Source organism: Nyctibius grandis, chromosome 1 (genome assembly GCF_013368605.1).
Source record: "Nyctibius grandis isolate bNycGra1 chromosome 1, bNycGra1.pri, whole genome shotgun sequence".
NCBI classification, from domain to species: domain Eukaryota; kingdom Metazoa; phylum Chordata; class Aves; order Nyctibiiformes; family Nyctibiidae; genus Nyctibius; species Nyctibius grandis.
The window spans coordinates 66,042,977-66,065,933 of record NC_090658.1 but is presented as its reverse complement, the minus strand read 5'-3'; the positions used below and the strand labels follow the sequence as shown (position 1 = coordinate 66,065,933).

The window sequence follows — 22,957 nt, the reverse complement described above, 5'->3', positions numbered from 1 at the left end:
CAGACCTCTAGAGTTGCCTGTCAGCAACTCTAGTTGTGAAGAAACAAACACCCAGAACTCACAGTACTAACTCCATGCACCAACTATATCCCAACAAGCACAGTGAGAACATCAAAATTGTACTGCGTATTTAAATCATTACTTATTCTACTTTTAATACTTAGCTCTTCAGAAAAAGGCATCAGAGTAACAGAAACATAGATAAAAATAAAAAAAATAAAGGGATGGGATTATAGGAATCCAGTTATACATTTGCAAAGATCCACATGCAGAACTACTGATTATCAAGGAGGGATCGCAGCGCTTTGACTCAGTTCCACATCTCACTAACAACCCCATGTTCTGCACAGCACACAGAATAGGATTCATCTGATCAAATGCAAACACCTATCATGCACACGTCTGTATCTGGGTTAGCATCTGCATCTCCCTTCATAGATGACAGACAGACAGGCACTTTCAAGGGACAAAACTTCTCACATTAGCACAGGTACTTAAAATACGCTACTTCCAATGACAAAAAAAAAAAAACAACAAAAGCCCAAACATTTACAGATGGCTCCAGAAAGTTTTTCTTTAAAAACACAAAACTCAAAGTAAAGAGAAAACAGAATCAATCAAAAATACCAATTCAGAAAACTTTTCCCTTAATAATTACAATTTATCTTCTGAAGAGAAGTCTGGTACCTAAATGCACGACTGTTGGATACTAAAAAAAAAACCATAGACCAAGGGATATCACTTTTAAGGCTCATGACAATTATTCCACAAACTTTACTTTCTGTTAACATTTTGCTCTTCACAGGAAATAAATACTTGTCTTTATTTTCAGTTTCACGTGTTAATTACACACTATCAAAGGTAGCTTGTATTAATAAAATAACATACTTAACATGGTGTTTAATTATTCTATTACATATCTGTGAAAGGAATTGATCTTCAAAGTTTGTCCATTTTACACCCAGCTACATCTATGGGGATTAAGAAAAAGACTTTCCCCCATCGACCTTTCCTCTTTTACATCCTTAGACTATAATGTCATGACAACACTACTACTACAGTATCATCAGCCTTAACTGATGTAAGGCTACTTTTAAAATCTGTGTTTGGTTGCTTTGGGATTGTTCTCCCCTTGCCCGTACCTGCACCTCCCCAACACACACACCCCCACTCAGGTGTGTACGTGCACTTCATAAACAAAAGGATTCACGTAGACAAAAGTTTAGCGATATACAAGGACACTGCAAAAGTGTATCTGCCTTTAAAAACAAGTTACACACTCGATAGGAACTGCCTTATTCCATGTTCTTCAGCATCTGTTTACATTGTGAAGGTTATCTTTCCAATCAGAAGAGCTTATGTGCTATGAAACCATGGGTGACTAGTGATTGTAAAAATATGAACACAAAAGAAAATGCCTTTATAAATATTTTGTGAACACAGAATATCATGTCTTTAGCTTCCCATGTAGTGCTCTTAAAAGCTCTTAGATTTTTTTTAAATTAGCTTCACTGCTTTCCCATTACATACTTTTTCAATATGATAAAATTTAATTTTAAATTTTGTATTTCAAATTAATAAATAAAATGCAGCTCATAAAGAATACAAGAATACTCAACTTCTCGTTCCCATTTTTTATAACCAAATGAGGATATTGGTTTTTTTTTTGCTAACATATACTCATATAGACAAAGAAAAATATTTGCTAATAAGTATTGAGTAAATATCTTTAAACATTTAGAATATTTCTAATAAAGCATTATTAGTAGATTGATACTTCTTAACAAATGCTGTTCTTTCAGTAAAAAAAGGTAATTCCCATTAAAAGATATTTCTACCTTTCTCGTTCTTCACCAGTTTCATCCAAGACCCACGCATAGGCAAACGAAGCTTTGCCAGCCTTCTTAGATTCCTGTTCGTATTTGTGCATAGTTCTTTTGTTCACATTTCCCAAAAGGTAGAGCAAATGACCCATTAAAGTACTTTTACCTGCATCAACATGTCCTATGGAGGGAAATAAATATTGTATCAATTTTATTAATTTATGCATTTTTAATATAGTACAAGAAGAAACATACTAAAACATATGAAAATCACACGCACTAATAACGCTTATGCAATCCATAGAATTTCACAATCCTGTAAGATAGAGACACAGACAGACAATTCATTGAAACTGTCAGTTAGCATGACAGCCATGTAGCACCTCCAAATTCATACTAAAAAGAACACTCTGCAAAAATGAGATCAAACCAAAGTACATTTTACTATACTATCAAAAGGAAGCTAAGTCAATCTCACTGTCTTAGTCAAGGACACCTGAATGTACTCCCTCCAAAGAATAACTGTCAAGCAGATGCGACTGAAAACAGTATGAGATTTCCCTGCCCCAGAGAAAGGGCAGTTTTGCTTCTGTATCACTTCCAGATTCAATCAATACAGTTTTTAATCTCTGTGTTTGTCAAAAATTTAATTTAACAGTATTACCTATTACAACCAAATTAAGCAGTTGCTTTCCTCCTTGTCTCTTCTCCAACTCTGCTTTCACATCTATTTGTGGTTTTGTCTTGCTTGACTTTTTTACTGAAGTAGGCACCGTATTCTGCTCTTCTAAAACCTGCACTACTTGGGATGAAAGAGTAGACTTTGAGACTGCCTCAAATACCCCAGAAGCTACACTGGCATCTTCAGTTAACAGTCCTTTCTGAGGTGAATTAGCATGGCCATTTTCTTCATCAGTCACACTAGGGAAAAAAAGAAAACACAAGGAATGCAAATGACAAAGAAGCCATAGAAATATAGGTGAGAAATTGAGTTTTCCCTTCACTATCATGTAAGCCCCAGACAAAGAGTATGTGATAAGCCCATTAAGGTGGAAGCGATAAGCAGCTGGATACAAACTGCACAGATACCAGCTCTGAACATCTTGTCTGAAAAGCACTGTGTACAAAAGCAAGATAAGAAATAATCTTGTAAAATACGTGAAACAGATAAACAAAAGCTTCCCACAGCCACTTCTTTTAACAGGGAAAGGACAGTTGTGCAGAACAACTACAGAGTTGGTTGTCTCTGAAGAGCCCAAGTCAACTTTGAAGCATCAATCCTAAAACAGCTTCCACGTACACTACAAGTCTTCCAGCTGAATGTAGCGATGTTCTGTTGTGAGAACAGAAATACAGTATACAGAGTAGATACTAAGCATATCTGAGCTGCAACTTAAGGTGCAATGCTTATAACAGAGCTGTAACAGATGAGTTACATTTATCAATACTGAGAAAATTTGTTTTATGCATAAAACAAGGCATCTAGGACTAAGGAGATTTGGATTCCCCAACTCCCCTTCTCTAACACCCTGTTCTCCCACAGATCACCATACTAATCCTAATAGTAAATAATCCTAAATATATTATTCTTTTACACTCTTCCATTATTTTGGTCTCTGATTTCTAAATAAGTATCTTTTCCTAATTTACACAAGTGTTCTGAGAATATACAATATGATTCTTCACCTGCTATGGCAAAGATGACCACTAAAAACAAATGCTAAGTAGCATCTTCAAGAGAGCAAAAGCTTTCTTACTGCCTGAGAGAGCTCCACGGTGAGGCATTAATGTAAGCAGCAAGACAGGAACAGAAGCAGTTATTACAGGTGTGGCAACGTTCTATCACAGCAAACTTCAATATACAAACCACTGACTGATTATAGTATATTGAAAATACATACAAAATACTGTATTTAAAACTTTATCCATGGAGAAGAGGCTTTTACCCCTCGAAAACTTTCCAATGGAGTACCACCATGCTGCAGGTTGCGTTCTATGGAACAGATTCATGCAGGCTCTCAGGTTCTAGTGTCTCCACATCCAGTGTGAATTTTTCACTCTCCACTTTCTGTTTACTTACCACAATTAACTCCCCAGTTTTCCTCTTTTTGATTTCTATAAACAAAACTACTTATTTTGCTCCTTCAGAATCCCACATTGTGACATCTCTGCTTTTATTTGACATTACTTCTCCATTTCTGTCTGCATAGGGAATATTTGCATTGTATTAGTCCCTTCCATTACATATATCTCAGGATACAACACAGTCCAAGCATGTTAGTCTACTGAACAAAGCAGTTCAAGAGTTATGATCTAAAAAATTAAACCTAGGAAGTGTTCAGACTGAATGTACAATTAGCCTCTCGTTATAGCACTAAGCAACATGGGACATTTTATAGGTGTCCCTTTTTCCCTTCAGTTTCAGAGCCCACCTATGTAATCAGTATTGCAGCAGATTTTAACACCTTTTTCATAAGGCCTAAAGCCAAGCTTTTCTCTTGACTGTGAGCCCCCAAAGCAGAAATGTGAGCACTCACTTTTTCTGGCTACAGTTCCACAACCCAAGGCCAGGCTCTTGCATCAAGGCTGGATACACAAGCACGTTTCTCAAGCTAGCTAAGCAAAGAACTTAGTTTACGCCAGGCATGCTGGTTGCAAGGGCACAGATTCTGCATAATGGAGAGACAATTCTGTATGAAGTCTATGCATAAGAACTTCCCATCACAATATTCTAAACCACTTGAAGGAGAAGGACAAGTTTGTATCAAACTACTGCCTTAGGTCACACAATCATGACATTTTAGATTTGACACTATGAAACCAGCTGTACTGTATCACCAAGTATAGCCTTAGACAAGCTCCAGTATATAACATCATATCTTGACAAGCTGAATACTCTTTATAAGAAGATACACTTGATTTCCTAAATTCCAAAAATTAGTAGGTCATCATTGCTTTAGATGTAGCTATGTAGAAACGTGATTACACATGAACTATTCCACAGAAAAACAGTCACTAGAGTTATTTGTGCTTTCTTTTACTGGAAAAAATAAGTGCATTTCTATAAGGATGAACAGAAGGCTCTATTTTTTAAAATTCCTTGAATAGTACATTAAGTTCAAGCTGAAAATCTACTTCGGAATGGCATAACAATTATTTTCTCCAATGTCTCTTCAGGGACATTTTACTTCACAAAAATTGACTGAAAACAATCAAGTTAATAGAAGGTAATTATGCAGAGAATTGCACTGACAAAGCTTTCTACATATTTTAATAATGTATTTAAAATCATCTGAATGATATAAAGTACACCAGATGATTTTTGCCTGAATCATGTATTAAGAGAGCCTCATATATTTACAATCAATTTGCATTAGACATCTTTCATCAAGACTCTCTTCCACCTTTTTCCCTTTTTTTCAGATAAACTTCAGTTCAGTGTCAGCATAACGTCTAGCACTTTCACACTGAAGCACTATGACTAGTGCCAATATGCAAAGGTCACACTGTAATCCAAATATGGTATTTTACATTCATATCAAGTTTTCTTCCTTGAAATTCTAATATTTGAAGTTCTGGAGAGACGTATTTGTATAAGAAGCCACATCAAAGCAGCCTTTTGAGATGCCAATAGTTTTCCCTCATTTTCAAAGTCTGCATTTCTTCTCAAACCAAATTTTCAAAAATGAAAAAAATTTAAAAGGAAGATATTTAGATGAAGCTGCAAGCCATGTGACCCAAAACCATAAATCTCACATTTTTCTATAGCTTTCCAAAATGTATTCAAAGACTGTCACATCAAGACTATCAAAAGACAAAATGTATTTTGAAAGAGAGGTTATTTGTAAGCTTCTAAATTCTATTTTGTTTAGCTAGGTAATTATTTTTTTTCTAATCCCAGATGCTCAGATTTTCTTGCAGGCCAAAGCTTATGTCAGTAAGGATTCCAAAAAACAGGACGGATGCTGAGTGGTAGAATTCAAACTAATTACAGTACCTGAAAGAATCATGGTGATGCCAAATAAAATACTACTCTCTCAATTCTAAGTAGCTTTTATTGTGACTACCACTGCTTAAGGCTGCCAAACAGTTTTTATTTTGGGTTATGCAAAGAAAAAGTGCTAGATACAAGTGAAATAATGAGTGAAACATGACTCCAGCCATCGTAACATTAGGCCTTGCTACTTTTTCAAGGGTGCAATATTTGAACAGTCAGTACACTGTTCCATTTAGAGTTTTACAAGTTTCAGACATTACCATGTCTTGGAAACCTGAAAACAATCCATGCCATGATAAGTCAAGACTTGCCATTTCAGAGGAGAAACATCATAATGGATAGAGTGCATGATCTACTTACAAAGCATCTCTGATGAGACAATTCATCTTCCTGCTGACCAACGTGAGGGAGAGTGAGTTTATTGCTAGATACCTCAACAGGCAGATGAAACGTACAGTTCCAGTCTCATGGAAGTATGTGAAAAGACATGCAGCAATAAGACCCTGACAGTTAGTTATTCCTCATGGCAACCAGATAGAAGTTTATCGAAAGCTTGATAACAGCTCAGAAAAATACTAAGGAGCTTCATTTCTAACAGTCAATGAAAAAGTGAATGACATTGAAAATGCTTTTCAGTAAGCCTTTTCCACTTAGATTTTCCAAAATTATTGAATTGAAAATTTCTGTCAGAAGACAGAGCATACAGGATAGCATACTAGTACCTAGTATATCACTAGTACAGGTAGTTGAGGGTATAAACAAGTCGATTGCATTAGCAAGCATCTTCGGTAGCAAAGTTCCAACTTGGTCTGACTTATGTTGAACCACCATATCAAGAAAAATTTATACTTGGAGGAAGAGCACTTCCTAACTAATTGCTTGCATCTTTGTATGAGAACTTGACGGAACTACCAAGAGCGGTCTCAGTTTGCCAACATCTGTGCCTGTCTGCCACATCACTGCTACCCGCTAACATGGAGCCATTGATTAAGCAACTCCTGACTTCTTTGAAAGGACAGAACCATTAAGCACCTTGTATGTGCACTGAGGTCATGTACTCAAGAAAGCTTGACCGCCAGCAATTCAGGCACAAATGTCAAAGTAGCTTACCACAGCTTTTTGTTAGGAAATTAGCAGACATACAAAAGCCTGGCAAGGACCAGCATTTAGTCAAAATCAAAACTGCCAGGCCAGAAACTTCCTATGTTGTCTTGACAACAAGGACTATAAGAGTAAACTGAGTAAACTGTTATGTTTACGTCACTGTTTTTTGGGGAAAATTAAGAAATACAACGTAAGTTGTTTTAAGACATGTTAGAAGACACTCAATCTCCCACAACTGTTGAAAGGCTGACACTACCGTGCATTCAAAGAACCTGAAAGCTTATCTGCTGAAGATCAGCTCTGCATAATTTAGCTTTTAAACATTATTTTCAATCTTCTAGTCTGGACGCTTAGTGAATTATTTTTATACAACCGACTCTTTCGGGGTACTTACAGTCATTACAGGACTGTCTACATTTATTTCCCCTTTCAAAATTATTAATTACACAGTATTGGTCAGGCTGGTTAAACTAATCATCCCTTTTTGCTCACAACTTCTTCTGGCTTCCTTCATGACTTAACAGGAAGAAAAAGCCTGGTAAATAGTTTTGCTAGAGCATCAGAAAAACAGTTTGTCAGAAGTGAGCAAACTCCATTTTCTGTAGACAATCTCAGTAAGAATACCCACCAAGAAAGGCCATCAATGCTCAAAGCAATTCATTACTTCTAATAATCCATTCATTTTAAATAAGATTAATTTATTATTATGAGGTCATACCTCCTCACAAGACTGAATCATAAAGACTGAATAGCTAGTCAAACAATGTTTCTTTTTGCTAATGCTAGGCCACTGGTTTTAAAAAAATGGTCCATGAATTACCTTTAAGATCCCATAAAAGGTGACAACAAAAAGTACTTCATACATATCATACAATCACCCTCTAATGGTGTCTGCACCAACACCATACAAATATTTGGGGGTGAGAGTAGGGGGCACAGTTACAAATGTTTTAGAATCCAAACTGCTATGAATAATTTCTTACACTGTGCTTATGGTCAGTGATACAAACTATGTACTTAGAAATCTGTATTATTATAAATCCTCTGCAGTACATTTATCAATGCAACAATAACATAAAAAGGGTCTGAAAAGAGTCAAAGGAACAAGCCTTTCTTAGATGTTAATAAACACAGATTCATTCTGTTCCTTGGCAACTCATCCTCATGCTGTCAATAATCCAGAAGAAAAAACCCAACTCTGATACTTATGGAGTTGAGGCAAGGGTTCATGTTTTGCTTTGTTTTTCAAGTTCAGAAATGGATGTGTACAAAGTCATTACAAGCTTGCTAGACAATGCTAGTGGTTCAGCTAACCACAATATATTTAGCACAGACTTTACGCAGAGACTGTGGAAAGGAGCTAGTCAAGCTCCAGCTGTTAGGAAAAGAAGGAGGAGAGCAAATGTCACTGTCCTACAGCAGAGAAGGAAAAATATGACGCAAATACAGTCAAGGCATCCTCCCCCATTCCTCATGTCAAGGTCCTAGTGCTTTGGTGGTGCCTCCACAGCGGCCTGTAGGACAAAAGAAGAAAGGAGGCCATCACAGACTCCTTGATGCAGGGGTCTTCAGACATGCAGCTAACTTTACAATTTCAATTGCGCTTTCTTCCATATTCATTGACTGGATGTGCCCCAAATCTCATGCTCTTTTACAAATTGCTCCACTTCTTCCCTATTCCTCCATCTTAGAGCTAAATGCCTAATGTGCATCCCATTTCTACAGCAAAAGAGGCTTGTTCTCAATTAGTATTTCAGCAGTACCACTAAGCGAGGTGAATTAAAAAACACCTTCACAATACTGAGGATTTGTCTGAAGGGATTACCAGCAGGTCCTGAAGGCTTAATTTTTCTGTCACAAAAAATAGTATGTCACCAAACTGCAAGCAAGCATGATATAAACTATTTCAGTGTCCCTGAAGAGAAGCAGAGTGGCTGAGAACCACGTTATAGTCAACCATCTTTCCTCAGAGACTGAGTCATCACTAGCCTATCCAGGAATTACTCCAGTCTACAGATGAGGAAGCATTCTTATCTGCTCCTTCCCTATGGAGCAAGCACACATCCACAACGTGTGGCAGTTGCTAAGTAAGTATCAGAAATACAAATTCTGTATTTGCTTTTTTATATATAAACAAACATTTAAAATAGTCACTATTATAGCTAAAAAATTCAATCACTATTATTCAGGACTAGCTGTGAGATCTTTTTCACTCACTTAAGATTCCTTTCTTTTTATAAACTTCTATCCAAATTAATTTAATCCACAAAAGTCCCCACGAAAAACTCCAACTTGTAAGAAGTGTAGTAGAAACAACAGAGATGAAGGTGCCATGACATTGATAGGAATTTCATGATCAAATACACTTGTCACACCCAAAGTCACTGATTAGTAGAGGCAAGGGGAAAAAAAAAAAATTATGTTTTCTTTTATACATTGCAAATCTCATACAGCAAAGAAAGAGGATTTTGAAAGGTCCAGAAATTTTTCATTTGGAGCTTATTGCATCTAAGTAGCTGACTGAAAGTAATGTCTCTTAGCAATGACATTTAGCAGTATAAAGGGAATAATGACATCAACTTCACACCTTGTATTAAATGAGCTTCAGAGACTACGTAGATGCAACTCCTTGCTTTCCACTCAGTTATCAAACATGCACAAGATAGTGTAAAATAAAGACCACGTTGCCCTCTTACTCCCAAAAATGCTCTCCAGATCAGAAGTACAAACACTGCAGGATGAAGTGGGGATGTCGGCATTGCTTACACTTGCGAATTTTTTTCCTGAAGATCAACTATGGAACTTCTTGCCACAGATTAGGTGGCTATTATAAGATTTGAGTTCAAAAACAGAATAAGCACATCCAAGTAAGAAAAATCCATTAAGTATTCTTAATAGAAACAGCCTAATCAAAAAAAAATATGGTGGGGAGCCACAGAACGCTACATGAAATGACATTTCATGGACTGTATTTCCAACACGCATGCCCTGTCCTTATATATTTCTTCAAGTATTCACTGCTGGCTACTGTTGTAGGTAGACTCTGATCCAGATGTCTGTTTTCATGTTCTCATGAGACATCCCCCCAACAGTTCCAAGTCTAGATAAAATTAGAATTACTGCTCAACCACTGTAATTTAGCTAAAGCATAAGGAGGACCGGTTTCTTCTATACAGCAGTTGTACCCTGGACACCTGTTAAAGTTAATAAAAGCTGCAGAGGAAGGCAAAGTTTAGCCATAAGTGTTTGTTTTCCCCATAAATTATTCTTAAACGTATTACTTCCTTTGAAGAACAAGCAATTACAGTTAAGATTTATTGATTTCATAATTCCACTTAGAGAACTAAATTTAAAATAAACGAACCCCAAGAAAATTCAGTATTCTATGAAGCGGATGTTTAAATAACCTAACTAGCTGATATCTCTCTACACTATTCATAGTGAAAGGATTTGTTAAACTCAAAACGTGAGGTACCATCTTCTGAAAGTAATTCTGAGTCAAACAAGAAGCTGAGATGGTTAGTTCTGGAGAGCGACACTAAAACTGCTGTAAAAAATAGAAAAAAAAAAAAAAAAGAAGAAAACTTGCTACAGGTGCATCAGTCTGAAAGAAGAGCTACTGATGTACCTTTATGTATGAGGGCTTGGCTTACCATGGAACTTCAAATCCCATAGATTGTTTCTTTCCAGACACTGTCATTTTGGTAACTTTTGGCACAATTTCAGATTCCATTCTGGCTGACTGGGAATCCCTTGTTTTTCCTAGTAATAGACAAAAAGTAAGTTTGAACTTAAGGTTGTGACTAACAGGTGTTAAATATAAAGTTTAACAAGTTACATTACTTCTCTTCAACCCAAAGATATCAGTCTGTGATGATGAATTCTCACACTTCAGTGTCTTACTTGCATATATTACATATTTATTCAAAATAATCTACAAACAGTTGTATTTATTGTGAAAATCTCATCTGTATCTCCAAGCATTCACAACACCTACACCATTCAAGAGCTTTACTCACAGCAGTTCTGCAGGATGCCAGAAGCATTTCATGCAATATGAGGATGAAGAAATGCTTTGCAGCTGCTCACTAGCTGATTAGGTTAATTCTTATTTAGAGCTTTTCTTTTGCCTTTACATTGTTGAGCCTCAAGGCTATTGTAAAGTAAAAAAAATATGTCTACCTCAGGTACTGCTAGCAGCAGCACAAGCTATGTATGGGCTACCAGGCCTTCCCTGAAACCTGGAAACACAGTTGTCTCGTACTGAATTACGCCGAAGAAGCCAAGCAATACCCAAGCTAGCTAACTTTAAGGTTATTTCAAAATAATTACCAGAGCTGAGTAACATAATTACTTTAAATGTATCAATTTTTACCATAACTTAAATGAAAACACAATTACAGTAAGGTTCATTCTGAATTTTGTGAAACTACAGTTTCACAACTAATAGCACTACAGTGCTAATAGTTTGTTGTCAAGCTGTAAAAAAAAAAAAAATTTAGTCTGGGGAGAGGGAGTTTAAAGAAAAGAAGTAAACTAGCTCTTTTCTTTCCACAATTCCCTGTTTAACATGTTAGGATCCTTTCTTCCTTCAAGGAAAAGGACTTCCAGCTTTACAGCATGAGTGACAGCAGCTGTACCTTGTGTTCTGAAGGATGTTATACACACAGAAAAGCAAAACAATAACCTGAATTAAGCCAGAAGTTTTAAACAAACTTCACCTACAGATACACCTGAAAACTAGAAAAATGGTGCTACTCTTCCAGTAACAGACCAATTCGGACAGCCAGTCAAGTGAATACTTATTCTGAATAACAAGTTAATCTTTTAAGTATTTTAGATTACTACTGGAAGATGAACTGTTGGAGTCATTTGGTCCTACTCATTTAGGTTAACTCTTTATTGAGTTCTGATGTACAACGGCTACACCTTTAAAACCACTGAATCATATTGCTTTGCAGGTTATATATAAAGTTGTGGTCAAGGCTGCTGAAGAGTTCAGGTAAGGAAACAGAATACCACAGACATGTCTGTAACAGACAACATACCAAAAAAGCTGTTGTGTAACTTTTTCTAAACAATCACACGACAGATCAAGACATTCTTATTTAACTTATGACTTGGTCTTCATCTCCCTCATTTGTCTTATCTGCTGATACTCATTTTATTTATATGCGACTTGGAGATCTCTGGAAGAAGTAATCTGTTATGTGTATTATTAATGGTTTCATACTAAATACACTGTACATAAGGAAAAACAGTAAGAGAAATAAAGGCAACAGCACAAAACATGGTCTACAATAATGAAAATTCACGTAACTGACAAATTGTAAAGATTCAGAATATAAAATTCTCACATCACTGGACAAGGACTACTAGTTAGGCACTTGTTTCAACTTCAAGCTCCTACATAGATCACCTACAGCATTTTTTTAATAAGTAGTTAATCACTTGAGTTACAGTAAAAATTGCATTACTTTTGTTGCCAACTTGGTACATTTTTTTCCACTTCAATTCTAACAATTTTCAAGCAGCTGTCACCTTCAACTGCCAGTTAAACATGAATGCTCTACATGTCATTTAAAAGCTGAATTACAGTTAATTCTCAGAAAATACCATGTTTGAAATCTGGCTGCTAGGAACTAAAAATTACAAAAAACACAATGCAATTGAAATGAGATTAGTTGAAAGAAACCAAGATAACAATTCATATAACATAATTAACAAATAACTTGCAAACTATTAGCAGTACTGGCTACATATGATCCAAAAATCAACAGCTGAAGATTTCATAAAATACATCTTCTCTAATCAATTCAGAAATTAAGCTTCACTCTGTATACATACTGTTGGGGTGTTTGACACTGATCCAAAGTTAAATGTATAAGGAGACAAAATATATTCAAAGAATCAAGTATTTGACACAGAAAACACAGAAATCTAAAACTGGGGATTAGGAAACACTAAAAGCTGAGAGAAGATACAAAATAAAATTACAAAGAGCAAGAAAAAGTAAAGCAATTGTCCATCGAAGGCACTGACAGTTTGGGTGTTGTTTATTTATTTATTTTTATAAAGCACTAATATTTCAGCATAGGTGGAGTGATGAAGCAGACCAGGATAGTATAAAAACAAACTAAACCATAGAAGACAACTCTGGAACAGTGGCATTCAAACAGATGCAAAGACAATGCAAGAATTATTAGTAACACTACTGACAGAAGTGTCAAATGTAATTTTCTGACTTTGATGTTTTTATAATCAAGTACAATAAAATCAAGCAGCACATTTGAGATAAGGACCAACTCTGTCTTTTGTGCACTGCAGGCACCATTAAAGATTAATAATTATGGGCTTCATTACAAAGGACACAAGGCTGGGAAAGGAGTATATACTATCTAATCTATAGGGCACTGGAGAAAACTGCATGATAAGTTCTTATCTGCTTTAGTAGGCAAAGCAAAAGCTATTCAGCACTTAACAGATCATATGCAAATCCTCAAAGTGCACCTCTGAACTAAAAGGAAGTCAATACACAATGCTGATACAATTCTTAAACACTTATTAATCAACAAGCAGAGTATCCTATGGCAACTGAAGTGCACTACAGCCTGGAAAAAGTGTAGGAGCAGTAACCCCAACCTGACTAGGACAAAAGCAGCTGTAAGGAAAACCGACCTCTGAAGGGAAAGGATATAAATGATATATAAGTTTTTGCCAAGAAAGGCTTCAGAAATGTTCTTCATGCCTACTACCACTGGAACATTCTTAAACACATACCTAAGTAATTCAATGGCAATATGTTTCCTAAATCATGAGTAAACATAAAATAGACAGATACATCTTTCATAAACTCCTAAAGAAGCCTCGATACCTCCTTGCTACATTTCGCTTACTCCAACATTACAAAAAGCAAAACTAAGAGCAGATCCCATGCAAGTATATGCGCCGATTGGCCCGTGGTGTCAAACTGCAGAGCAAGAGATTTTACTGAAGAGGACACTCCATAAAAATTCTGGCAATTCACTAACAACCACTAGGAAAATTAAAGAAATTTTCCTGCCATGAAAACAGAAAGTATACATCTATAAATTATAAAAATGTAAAGGCTTGTCAGCATGATAGTTCTTGCAATTCAGAATGTTTAAAAACCAAAACTTCTAGCCCATTTTAAGCAAAGTAGTTTTCACACAGATACCTGGTATTCAGACTGCATTGACAGCCGAGTACCTAGACTAAAGCGTGCTGTAGCTACAAGCCAAACAGTATTACAACACCAAACACACACTGATGTATCTTGTCTCAGTATTTAATTAGGATCAGCCCAATACCAAAGGGAACAGAGACCTGCACTGACACTACTCCAGTACAACTATGGCAGTGTGTGACAACTTGACAATCAAAGCTCTCTTCCCTGTATTATTCTTCTCTTTGCTTTTACCTTCCCTGTGAGTGCCCTTTGGCCTTCTGACTGAAAAGCTTTTTGATTTGCTCAAAAAGTATTACTAAAGACACTTGCCATAACTTCAAAATTATTAAAAGTACAATCCCAAAATCTGATGGTGCAATAAAGTATGTGCAAACTGATAAACAGGACACAGACACACACACACGCAGGAAGCAAGTAAAACACAGGGACCGTCTTTAAAAATTAACACAGTCTCTCTGGGTGTTCAAGCTGAAATAGCAAAAAGTGTATGGATATAGTCAATCATCTTCCTTTGCCATAAGCAACTCCCTAGATTTTGGATTTCCTTTGTAAAAATGATTGTAAGGATTACCTGTAAGAGATTTAAACAAACAAATCAAAAGATTATTTTGGCTTCTTTATCATACATAACAGGCTTGAGAAGTTATTTTTTCAGTTTTTGGATGTTTGTATACTTACATTGAAAGAAATAGGAAGATAAAAATCAGTCTTTTAATTCTGTTGGAGGTTTGGAAGTTACGTTTCAGTACTTGGAAAAGTTGACTGTCAGTCTACTCTGTTCCCAGGTAGTTTAGAGGTGCATAAAAACAGGAGGCTGCTAAACAACCACCATCTCAAGTAAGAAATGATGATACCAAGTGAAGCAGGGATATTGGCATATGTGGAGAAAGGCATACTAGCACTAGGTATTTAAATCCACACTGACTTCGTTCAGATGGCCATACCTTTTCAACAATAGAAACAAAATGCCACCATTTTCAATTTCTATACACAGAGACTTCTCTCAATTTGTCCTTCCCTCAGCAAATTGTACAACAGCACTGAAACTTCAAGCTCAGCTGTACCACTGCACAGAGAAGCCTGCTTCTGATAAGATGAACCAGAATATTTATTATGCCTGAATTCAGCTTGAAAAACAAGAAAGGAAGAATGTCAACATGTTAGGCACGTCTTGAGTCTGTGCTTTTTCAGATGGCAATTCCATTTAAATAAATCCATGCCTACTCCCCACAAGTCACCCATCTGCAGTTAAAAAGTATCTTGGGTTTTTAGTTTTGGTTGATTTGGGTTTTTTTAAACTTTATTTCAGTAATTCTGTTTCAGTATCTTTCTTAACAGCTGCATTGCTACAGCTGGGAGGGTAGTAAAACACCAAGGGGACAGGCCTGCGAAAAAAGAAGACAGGCCTATCAAAAGAATGTACACACACAAAACAGCTACTAGCAGTGTATCAGCACTTGCAAAGGTGTGCACCTCCAAGGGAATTATGTGCTAATTAACTGTGACCAGATTGCAGCTTCTTTTTCTTTAAAGCTTTAAAGTCATTTACATGCTTGTGAAATTTTTACTTGGTTTATACTGATTCTTCTGTTTTCAAAAGTGGTACGAGCACTTAAAGGAGCAGGCTGCATACTATTTCAAGTTGCAATGGGGCTGGGGAGTCTAGATGCTATTTACACTTAATAGACAGAATTAATTTACTTAAGCAGGTCCTCCTAGCACTGTCTAAACCAGCACTGCCATGGAAAAATATACATGTAACATAATGCCTTCTGATCTAGAAGATACAGTTTGCATCCCTTGCTCTGCTACAGACTTTCTATATAACCACAAGCAAGCCACTTACGCCTTTGTCTACCAATTATACAGCAACAGCCAGCAATTGCATAAAAGAAAAAAGACACTGCACTGGTTTTGTGCTGGTTTTGTGCATCATGTCATGAGCTCGTTCCAAGCATGTTTCGTGACTCACTGACTAAAAAAAATATTTTTTGCATACACTACTGGCAGTGCAACTATTGACTGTATTAGTAACAACAGAAGCACAGACAAGACAGTTCTCTGAAAAGCAGATTTAATAACTGAGGCCTCTATCAAGATAATATTTCCCTTCCTACATGCTGTGCTATAATTTAAAACTAATTTTAGGGCCCTACAATTGTGAAAATATTCCAAATATAGGCTACACGAGACAACCAGATACAGAGATGCCAGCCTGATTACATACAATTTTGTGCTCAGAAGTATGTATCGCCCGTTTGGACACATGTATGTGGGTTTATATTAACCTCTAATACATCCATTCATCATTGTAATCAGCTATTTCAAAATGTTGACTGTAACATATCCCAGCTGACAAATTTCAAACTGTTTATACCCTTCTATTTATGCCATAAAACCTACGAGCTCCTAGCCTTTAATTAAAATGTTTAATCTGCCTTAAAAACAGCAGAATTGTCTTTTTTCTCCCTTCAAATTTCACAGAATCACAGAATCACAGAATGTTAGGGATTGGAAGGGACCTCGAAAGATCATCTAGTCCAATCCCCCTGCCGGGGCAGGATTGCCTAGACCATATCACACAGGAACGCGTCCAGGCGGGTTTTGAATGTCTCCAGAGAAGGAGACTCCACAACCTCTCTGGGCAGCCTGTTCCAGTGTTCGGTCACCCTCACCGTAAAGAAGTTTTTCCTCAAATTTAAGTGGAACCTCCTGTGTTCCAGCTTGCACCCATTGCCCCTTGTCCTGTCAAGGGATGTCACTGAGAAGAGCCTGGCTCCATCCTCTTGACACTTGCCCTTTACATATTTATAAACATTGATGAGGTCACCCCTCAGTCTCCTCTTCTCTAAGCTAAAGAGACCCAGCTCCCTCAGCCTCTCCTCATAAGGGAGATGTTCCACTCCCTTAATCATCTTTGTGGCTCTGCGCTGGACTCTCTCTAGCAGTTCCCTGTCCTTCTTGAACTGAGGGGCCCAGAACTGGACACAATATTCCAGATGCGGCCTCACCAGGGCAGAGTAGAGGGGGAGGAGAACCTCTCTCGACCTACTAACCACACCCCTTCTAATACACCCCAGGATGCCATTGGCCTTCTTGGCCACAAGGGCACACTGCTGGCTCATGGTCATCCTGCTGTCCACTAGGACCCCCAGGTCCCTTTCCCCTACGCTGCTCTCCAACAGCTCTGCCCCCAACTTGTACTGGTACATGGGGTTGTTCTTGCCCAGATGCAGCACATAGGAAAAAGAATAACATAAGGAAATAGAAAAATTTGTCAAATCAAAGAGCTACACTACTGAAAATTATTTTTTTTTTATAATTCAACTGAATTATTTGACACTTGTAAATTCTATAAAATGCTGTATGACATGGCAGCAACTTGCAGCACAGTTTAGTTAAGCTTGACACAGAGCACACTAGACCTTCAGTGGCAGTGGTACTATTAGTATCATCAACACTCCTACAGCTGGGAAGAATAACAGAAGTTCAGGAGTCTCAACCATGTCCTACCAGTATATAATACAACTAGTGAACTTGGAACATCCCAGAGTTCCTAAACATACACAGTTCACTAACCTTTAAAACACTCTGCCTGCATATAATTTGCCATGCACTCATCCCTATAGCCCAGCATTTAAATTTCTTTGGACCTTGACAGATCAGTGACAAAATCTGCTGCATATGTGAGAACTGAGTTCAACATACAGGAATCCTTTCTTATGCAAATATATAAAGCAATAAAGAATAACTGGGAAAAGAAAAATTAAATTATTTAGAAAAGTCTCTCCTGCTCTTCTATGATCCTTGAAACACCAGCAGCCCTCCAAGGAGCACCTCTGATAGCAAAGAAACACCACCTAGCTCTAATAAAAATGCCACATGTGAAAACACTTCAAAATAAAATGTTACTCTAGTATTTAAATTATACCACTTCAAAATACTAATTTTTAGGAAAACACATGACATTATACTACTATGAACCACAATATACAAATGGATGCTACCAAACATCCACAGCACTGAAATATGAAAATAACGCAACAGTCCAAAATAATAGAAAAGGCAACTTGCTAAGTCACCCCCCAGTGCTGAGACACAGCCATTCTAAAGATACTACTGAAAACAATTCTCCAAACAAGAACACTGAACTTTTTCTTTTTAAAAGACAGGTTATTTCCTAATAGAAACCACAATCAGGGGTTTTCCAGGTAACTTCGTCTTGTTGTTATAACTATTACCTTCTCTGCAAAGTTTCAGATAGTGAATATGACTTTTTTTTTTTTTCAATGAAACTGGGAGTAGGCATTTTCACTGAAAAATGCTGAAAAAAATGTCTACTTGCACCTGACTACAAGATTTTTTTTGCTTTGTTTTTAAGGTTTGATACAGCAGAAGGGAGGATGGATACAGCGGGCTATTGAGTGATATTCCTGAGCATCTCCAACATCTCTGTGACCCACGACACACAGACAGCACAACTTTCTACCCCAAGACTGAAGTTCCAGAGACAGTTTCCTTCACTCCATGCAGCTGCAAAAACTGGATGTGCAGTAGGCACAGTCAGAAGGGCTGGCAGCCTCGCCTGTTACAGTTAGCTGGCACTTCTCATTGCTTAGGCTTTACTTTCAATGCTTGCAACTTCCAGCAAGTTGAACTCTTTAGTTCAAAAATTAATTTGTTCAAGTGAGGTACCTGCCTGGGGCTCACTTGGTTGGTTGGTTGGTTGTTTTTTTACCTTCCAGACAGGGAGAACAGGGAAACTAAGAGAGAAAAGATCAGACAGAACAGTTTATTTTCAAAAATGGCACCTGAAGAAAATATTATTTGCGTAACTTAAACCCTTCAAGTGATCTTTTCACCTTCTGAAAATGCACTCAATTTGGCCATAGAAAAGAGTTTGTACATGCTCTTATGTCTTAACAACTAAATCCCCAAAATACTTCGTCAACATTCAGTATGTAGCTGCTGTGGCTATTTTTGACCAGGTTGGACTTGGCTGTGTGACCTGAGAGCAAATCCTACTTCTCCTCTGGTCTTCATAGTTTCCTATCACATCAGTAAACTAGAGGCGTGATCTGCCTCAGATCATCATAAAAAGTAAACAAAACTAGGGGGCAAGAGAAAAAAAACAATAGAACAGTGAGCACTGGCAAGCAGCAATACAAGCAGATTATCAAGGACAGACAAGGACTACAAGAATGAAAATCAATTAAGCAGAGAAAATTAAATGAAAGCCACAGTGATCACAAAAAATTTGACTTTCGTTAACAACCTAACTTGGGGAAAAACTGCATGTAAGGAGAGAGAGAAAGCAAGAGGCCACATAGTGACAAGTTACATGCAGGGCTAAACATGAACAAAGAAAGCAGAAGAGGATCAGGACCAAAAATGAATGCAAACTACTGGTGGAAAAAAGCGAACGTGGAAAATAATCACGGCCAATGACTGGAAAATAAGTAGGAAATTGGGAATGGCTAGATAAGGGGTTTGGAATGATAAAGTGGAAAAATGGAACTGCAATGAAAAACTTGGAATGACATGAGGAAATGTTGTATTTAGGGCACAAACAGAAATTAATTTAAAAAAATTGAAAATGAATAAATGAATGATGAGGATGAGAAGGACACTGACATTAGAATAGGTTGAAGTGGATGGGGTGTAATGTGTTATACCAAGGCAATAACAACACATTTTCTTTCCTGCCTGAAACTTAGTCTCACCATTCCTCTTGCCATCAACACTTCCTCCCCTACTGAAGCCAAATGATACAGAATACAGCTGTCAGCTACTGCTGCGTTGTCTTGCTCTTCTTACCTGAAACAAACACCTTCACATGGAACTTTTCTGGCCGTCAGGACTTATTCAAATTACCAATTTTTCCTCTGTGACCCTTTATTGCAATCATTCCATTGAATGGTGTTCATTTAATTTAGAATAGCTGATGTCCCACAGAAACCTAATGTCTCAGAAAATGGTATAATACGTATTTTTGTACAAAACTTTTTACTGACCTCTATTACAACTGTGAGCATTCAGTGTTTTAGAAAATTAAACTTGTATGTCTCAATATCTGGATGCTTAATATGAAATTCCAATCAGCATTTAAAAAGTTATATTTAAGCAACCCACTTCAACAAAGGAACGCATAGATCAGCTTGGACCATTGGTATGGTCTTTCCAGAAGAATGGATAATTTGTCTGGTTTACATTCACAGTTAACATATTAGGGGAAAGAAGGGCACTGTCACTGGAGTAAAGCTCTCAAGATTTCCAGTTTCACTAAGCCAACACCTCCTGTGTAAAAGAACGGAGATCCGCTGTACAGAAAGGCAGACTGGGGCGGGGCGGGGGGGGGGGGGGGCATCTGTTTTCCTCTAGAGATTACACAAACATCAGCTGCCGCCTTTTGATATTTCTGATATGTAAACATGAAAAGGTCCAATAGGAATTCACAACAATCAAAACAGCGACTTTCTCATCCATCAAGTTTTTGAAAAGAATGACCCTGCGGTATTTCTCGTGCCTACTGCTTATAGTTAAATGGACTAAAATCCAGTCCTTCACATAATTGTAACTCAGTACAACTCATCCTGTAACTACTGAAACCTTATTTGTGGGAGGTGTATTTCTTTGCACTCTAGCAATGCCAGTGATGCCCCTTCTCAATCTGTAACTGAAGCTACGATCTGCTGTAAAAATAATTTATTAGACATCTGCAGTTGTTCTGTAACAGCACCTTTACTCTCCCACACATACACAACCGTAAGTCGTTGGTGGTGTTTTCTAATTCAACGAATTTTTCTTAAATGACTGTGAATTGTCTTTCACTGAGATTTAGAAAACACTCGGTCTGATATTTCTGAAGCGCAACTTCCTACCATAAATGGTCATGTAAAGAGCAGAGTCAACACTATGGGCAGGATAACCCTAAAAAGATATCCCCTTTAGCCAGTCACTTAATTGAACAGAATATACAGAGTCCATGCAAATTACCAGAATTTCTGTTAAAACCTTGGCCCAAAATGAGTATGTAAAACTGAAAGTACAATATGTACATTCTATTACAATTATATTGAATTTCCAAAAATAACAGACAGCAATCTCAGGTTTAATTCTTAACTAATATTATAATGCCAGAGGATGGTGCTATTTGCCTGCACATCATCCAGGTGACTCAGAAACAACATCATGCCTTTTACACGCTGACGTTATCTATGCAAGTACATTCCCATTGATTACATTACAGGAGTGCAACGCGCTTCACAGAAGAAAGCCTTCTGATCAACAACTTCGATTTATGCACCAATATTACTTCAGTATGAAACAGAAGTTTAAATATAAGAATAGTGAACAATAAAAGTATATTGGCAAACTGATAGTATATACAAAATAAAATCATCTTACATCTGTTCAATTCTTCCACAACCATTCTGCAAACTTTCTCCAGGAACTTAATGAGATGGCCTTTTAAAGTTGCAGAAAAACAAGTGTATTTACTAGCCCTGCACAATTAAGTATGTTGAAGCCGCAAGTATTTTCAGCGTTTATAAGTTCCGGAAAATCGGATTTTACAAACTTTTAGTGCAGTGAGAACTTCAAGGTAAGATTAGCTAAAATCTTATTTAATTTAATTCAGGTTCCCTGAATTCTCAACTCTCCCACTCTGCTGGTGACATTACAACCACACTAGACCCCAACTAGGTCAGAGCACTGACATATCTGTGGGAGAATCAATCGATTTTTTCCTAAAAGTCAGTCAAATTTGCAAGATTTATTTGTCCATACATTCACTTTTCTATTTCTCTGCAAAGTTAGCCCTGTATAAGAAAAATATATTTACTTGATATCCCTCCATGATTTCAAGGATGGCAGTGCAGATTGCAATGTCACAGCACAGGACGCATTTCAGAGTGGAAGATTTGTGACTTCAGAGGACCAAAAGAATAACCTAATCATATATCAAGAATTTATCAGCTACTGAAAAAAGCTGTTTAGGGACTTATGTAAGACATGATTTCAAAGAATCAAAAATGTTCAACAGATTGAGTATGGTTTAAAAGAAAAAAAATAATCAAGATCCAGCAATTATTGAAAACACTATGTACACACGTCCCTTACTGTAAATTGAAACACAAATGCATTTAATAACAAAAAATAGGAATTGTTCATGAGTACAAGGGAGACAGACTCACTGATTGACACTGACTTTTGCATTTCTATTTGCAAGGTTATGGTAATTAAATAGCAAATCCTCAGAGATGTCCCCTTTTAGTTTGTGGGTTTTTTCCTTAAAAAAAAACAAAAGACATACTCTACCTACATATTTTACAAAAAGCCAGCCAAAGACTCCAATTTTGAAAGCTTTACCTATAATGAAGATGAAAGGAAATGACAGCATGCATTAGAATTTCATTAAAGGTAAAGACTGTAGGAATGGTGGTATGGGATTGCCAACAGAAACAGGACTGAAAAGATGGAAGCACAGTGTGTGGAACAGCTCATATTTCAAGGGTTTTTACTTTGCATCATGACAAAACTGACTTCTTGATTAACCTCACCATGCCTACCACCCCCTACTCAACAGAGACGGAGACATCTTCCCCAGCCAGTAGTTAGGGCACTTCTCTGGGATCTGCTAAAACTATGTAGAATGTCCTTACTATAATGGACAGAAACTGTAAATGATACACGTATCATTTACACAGTAAATGATGAGACTCTTGACAGTTTTTTGGGGCATTTTTTTGCACTTTGGCAGCTACAATCTTCCAATTAGAATTATTTCGCTGTAAACTACTAATCAGCTTTGGGTGTGAGCCT

The 22,957-nt window shown here is 37.0% G+C and overlaps 1 protein-coding gene across 2 annotated transcripts in view; it reads right to left on the bottom strand.

The window, feature by feature from the left end:
• Positions 1-22,957, bottom strand: part of HBS1L (HBS1 like translational GTPase) — a 64,181-nt gene that overhangs the window by 17,067 nt on the left and 24,157 nt on the right. For both annotated transcript variants that reach the window (XM_068399496.1, XM_068399504.1), the window contains 3 exons: positions 10,578-10,686; positions 2,488-2,744; positions 1,839-2,004 (listed from right to left, as the gene is read on the bottom strand). In XM_068399496.1, the coding sequence (XP_068255597.1) occupies positions 1,839-2,004; positions 2,488-2,744; positions 10,578-10,686 (532 nt within the window). The remainder of the gene's footprint in view (positions 1-1,838; positions 2,005-2,487; positions 2,745-10,577; positions 10,687-22,957) is intronic.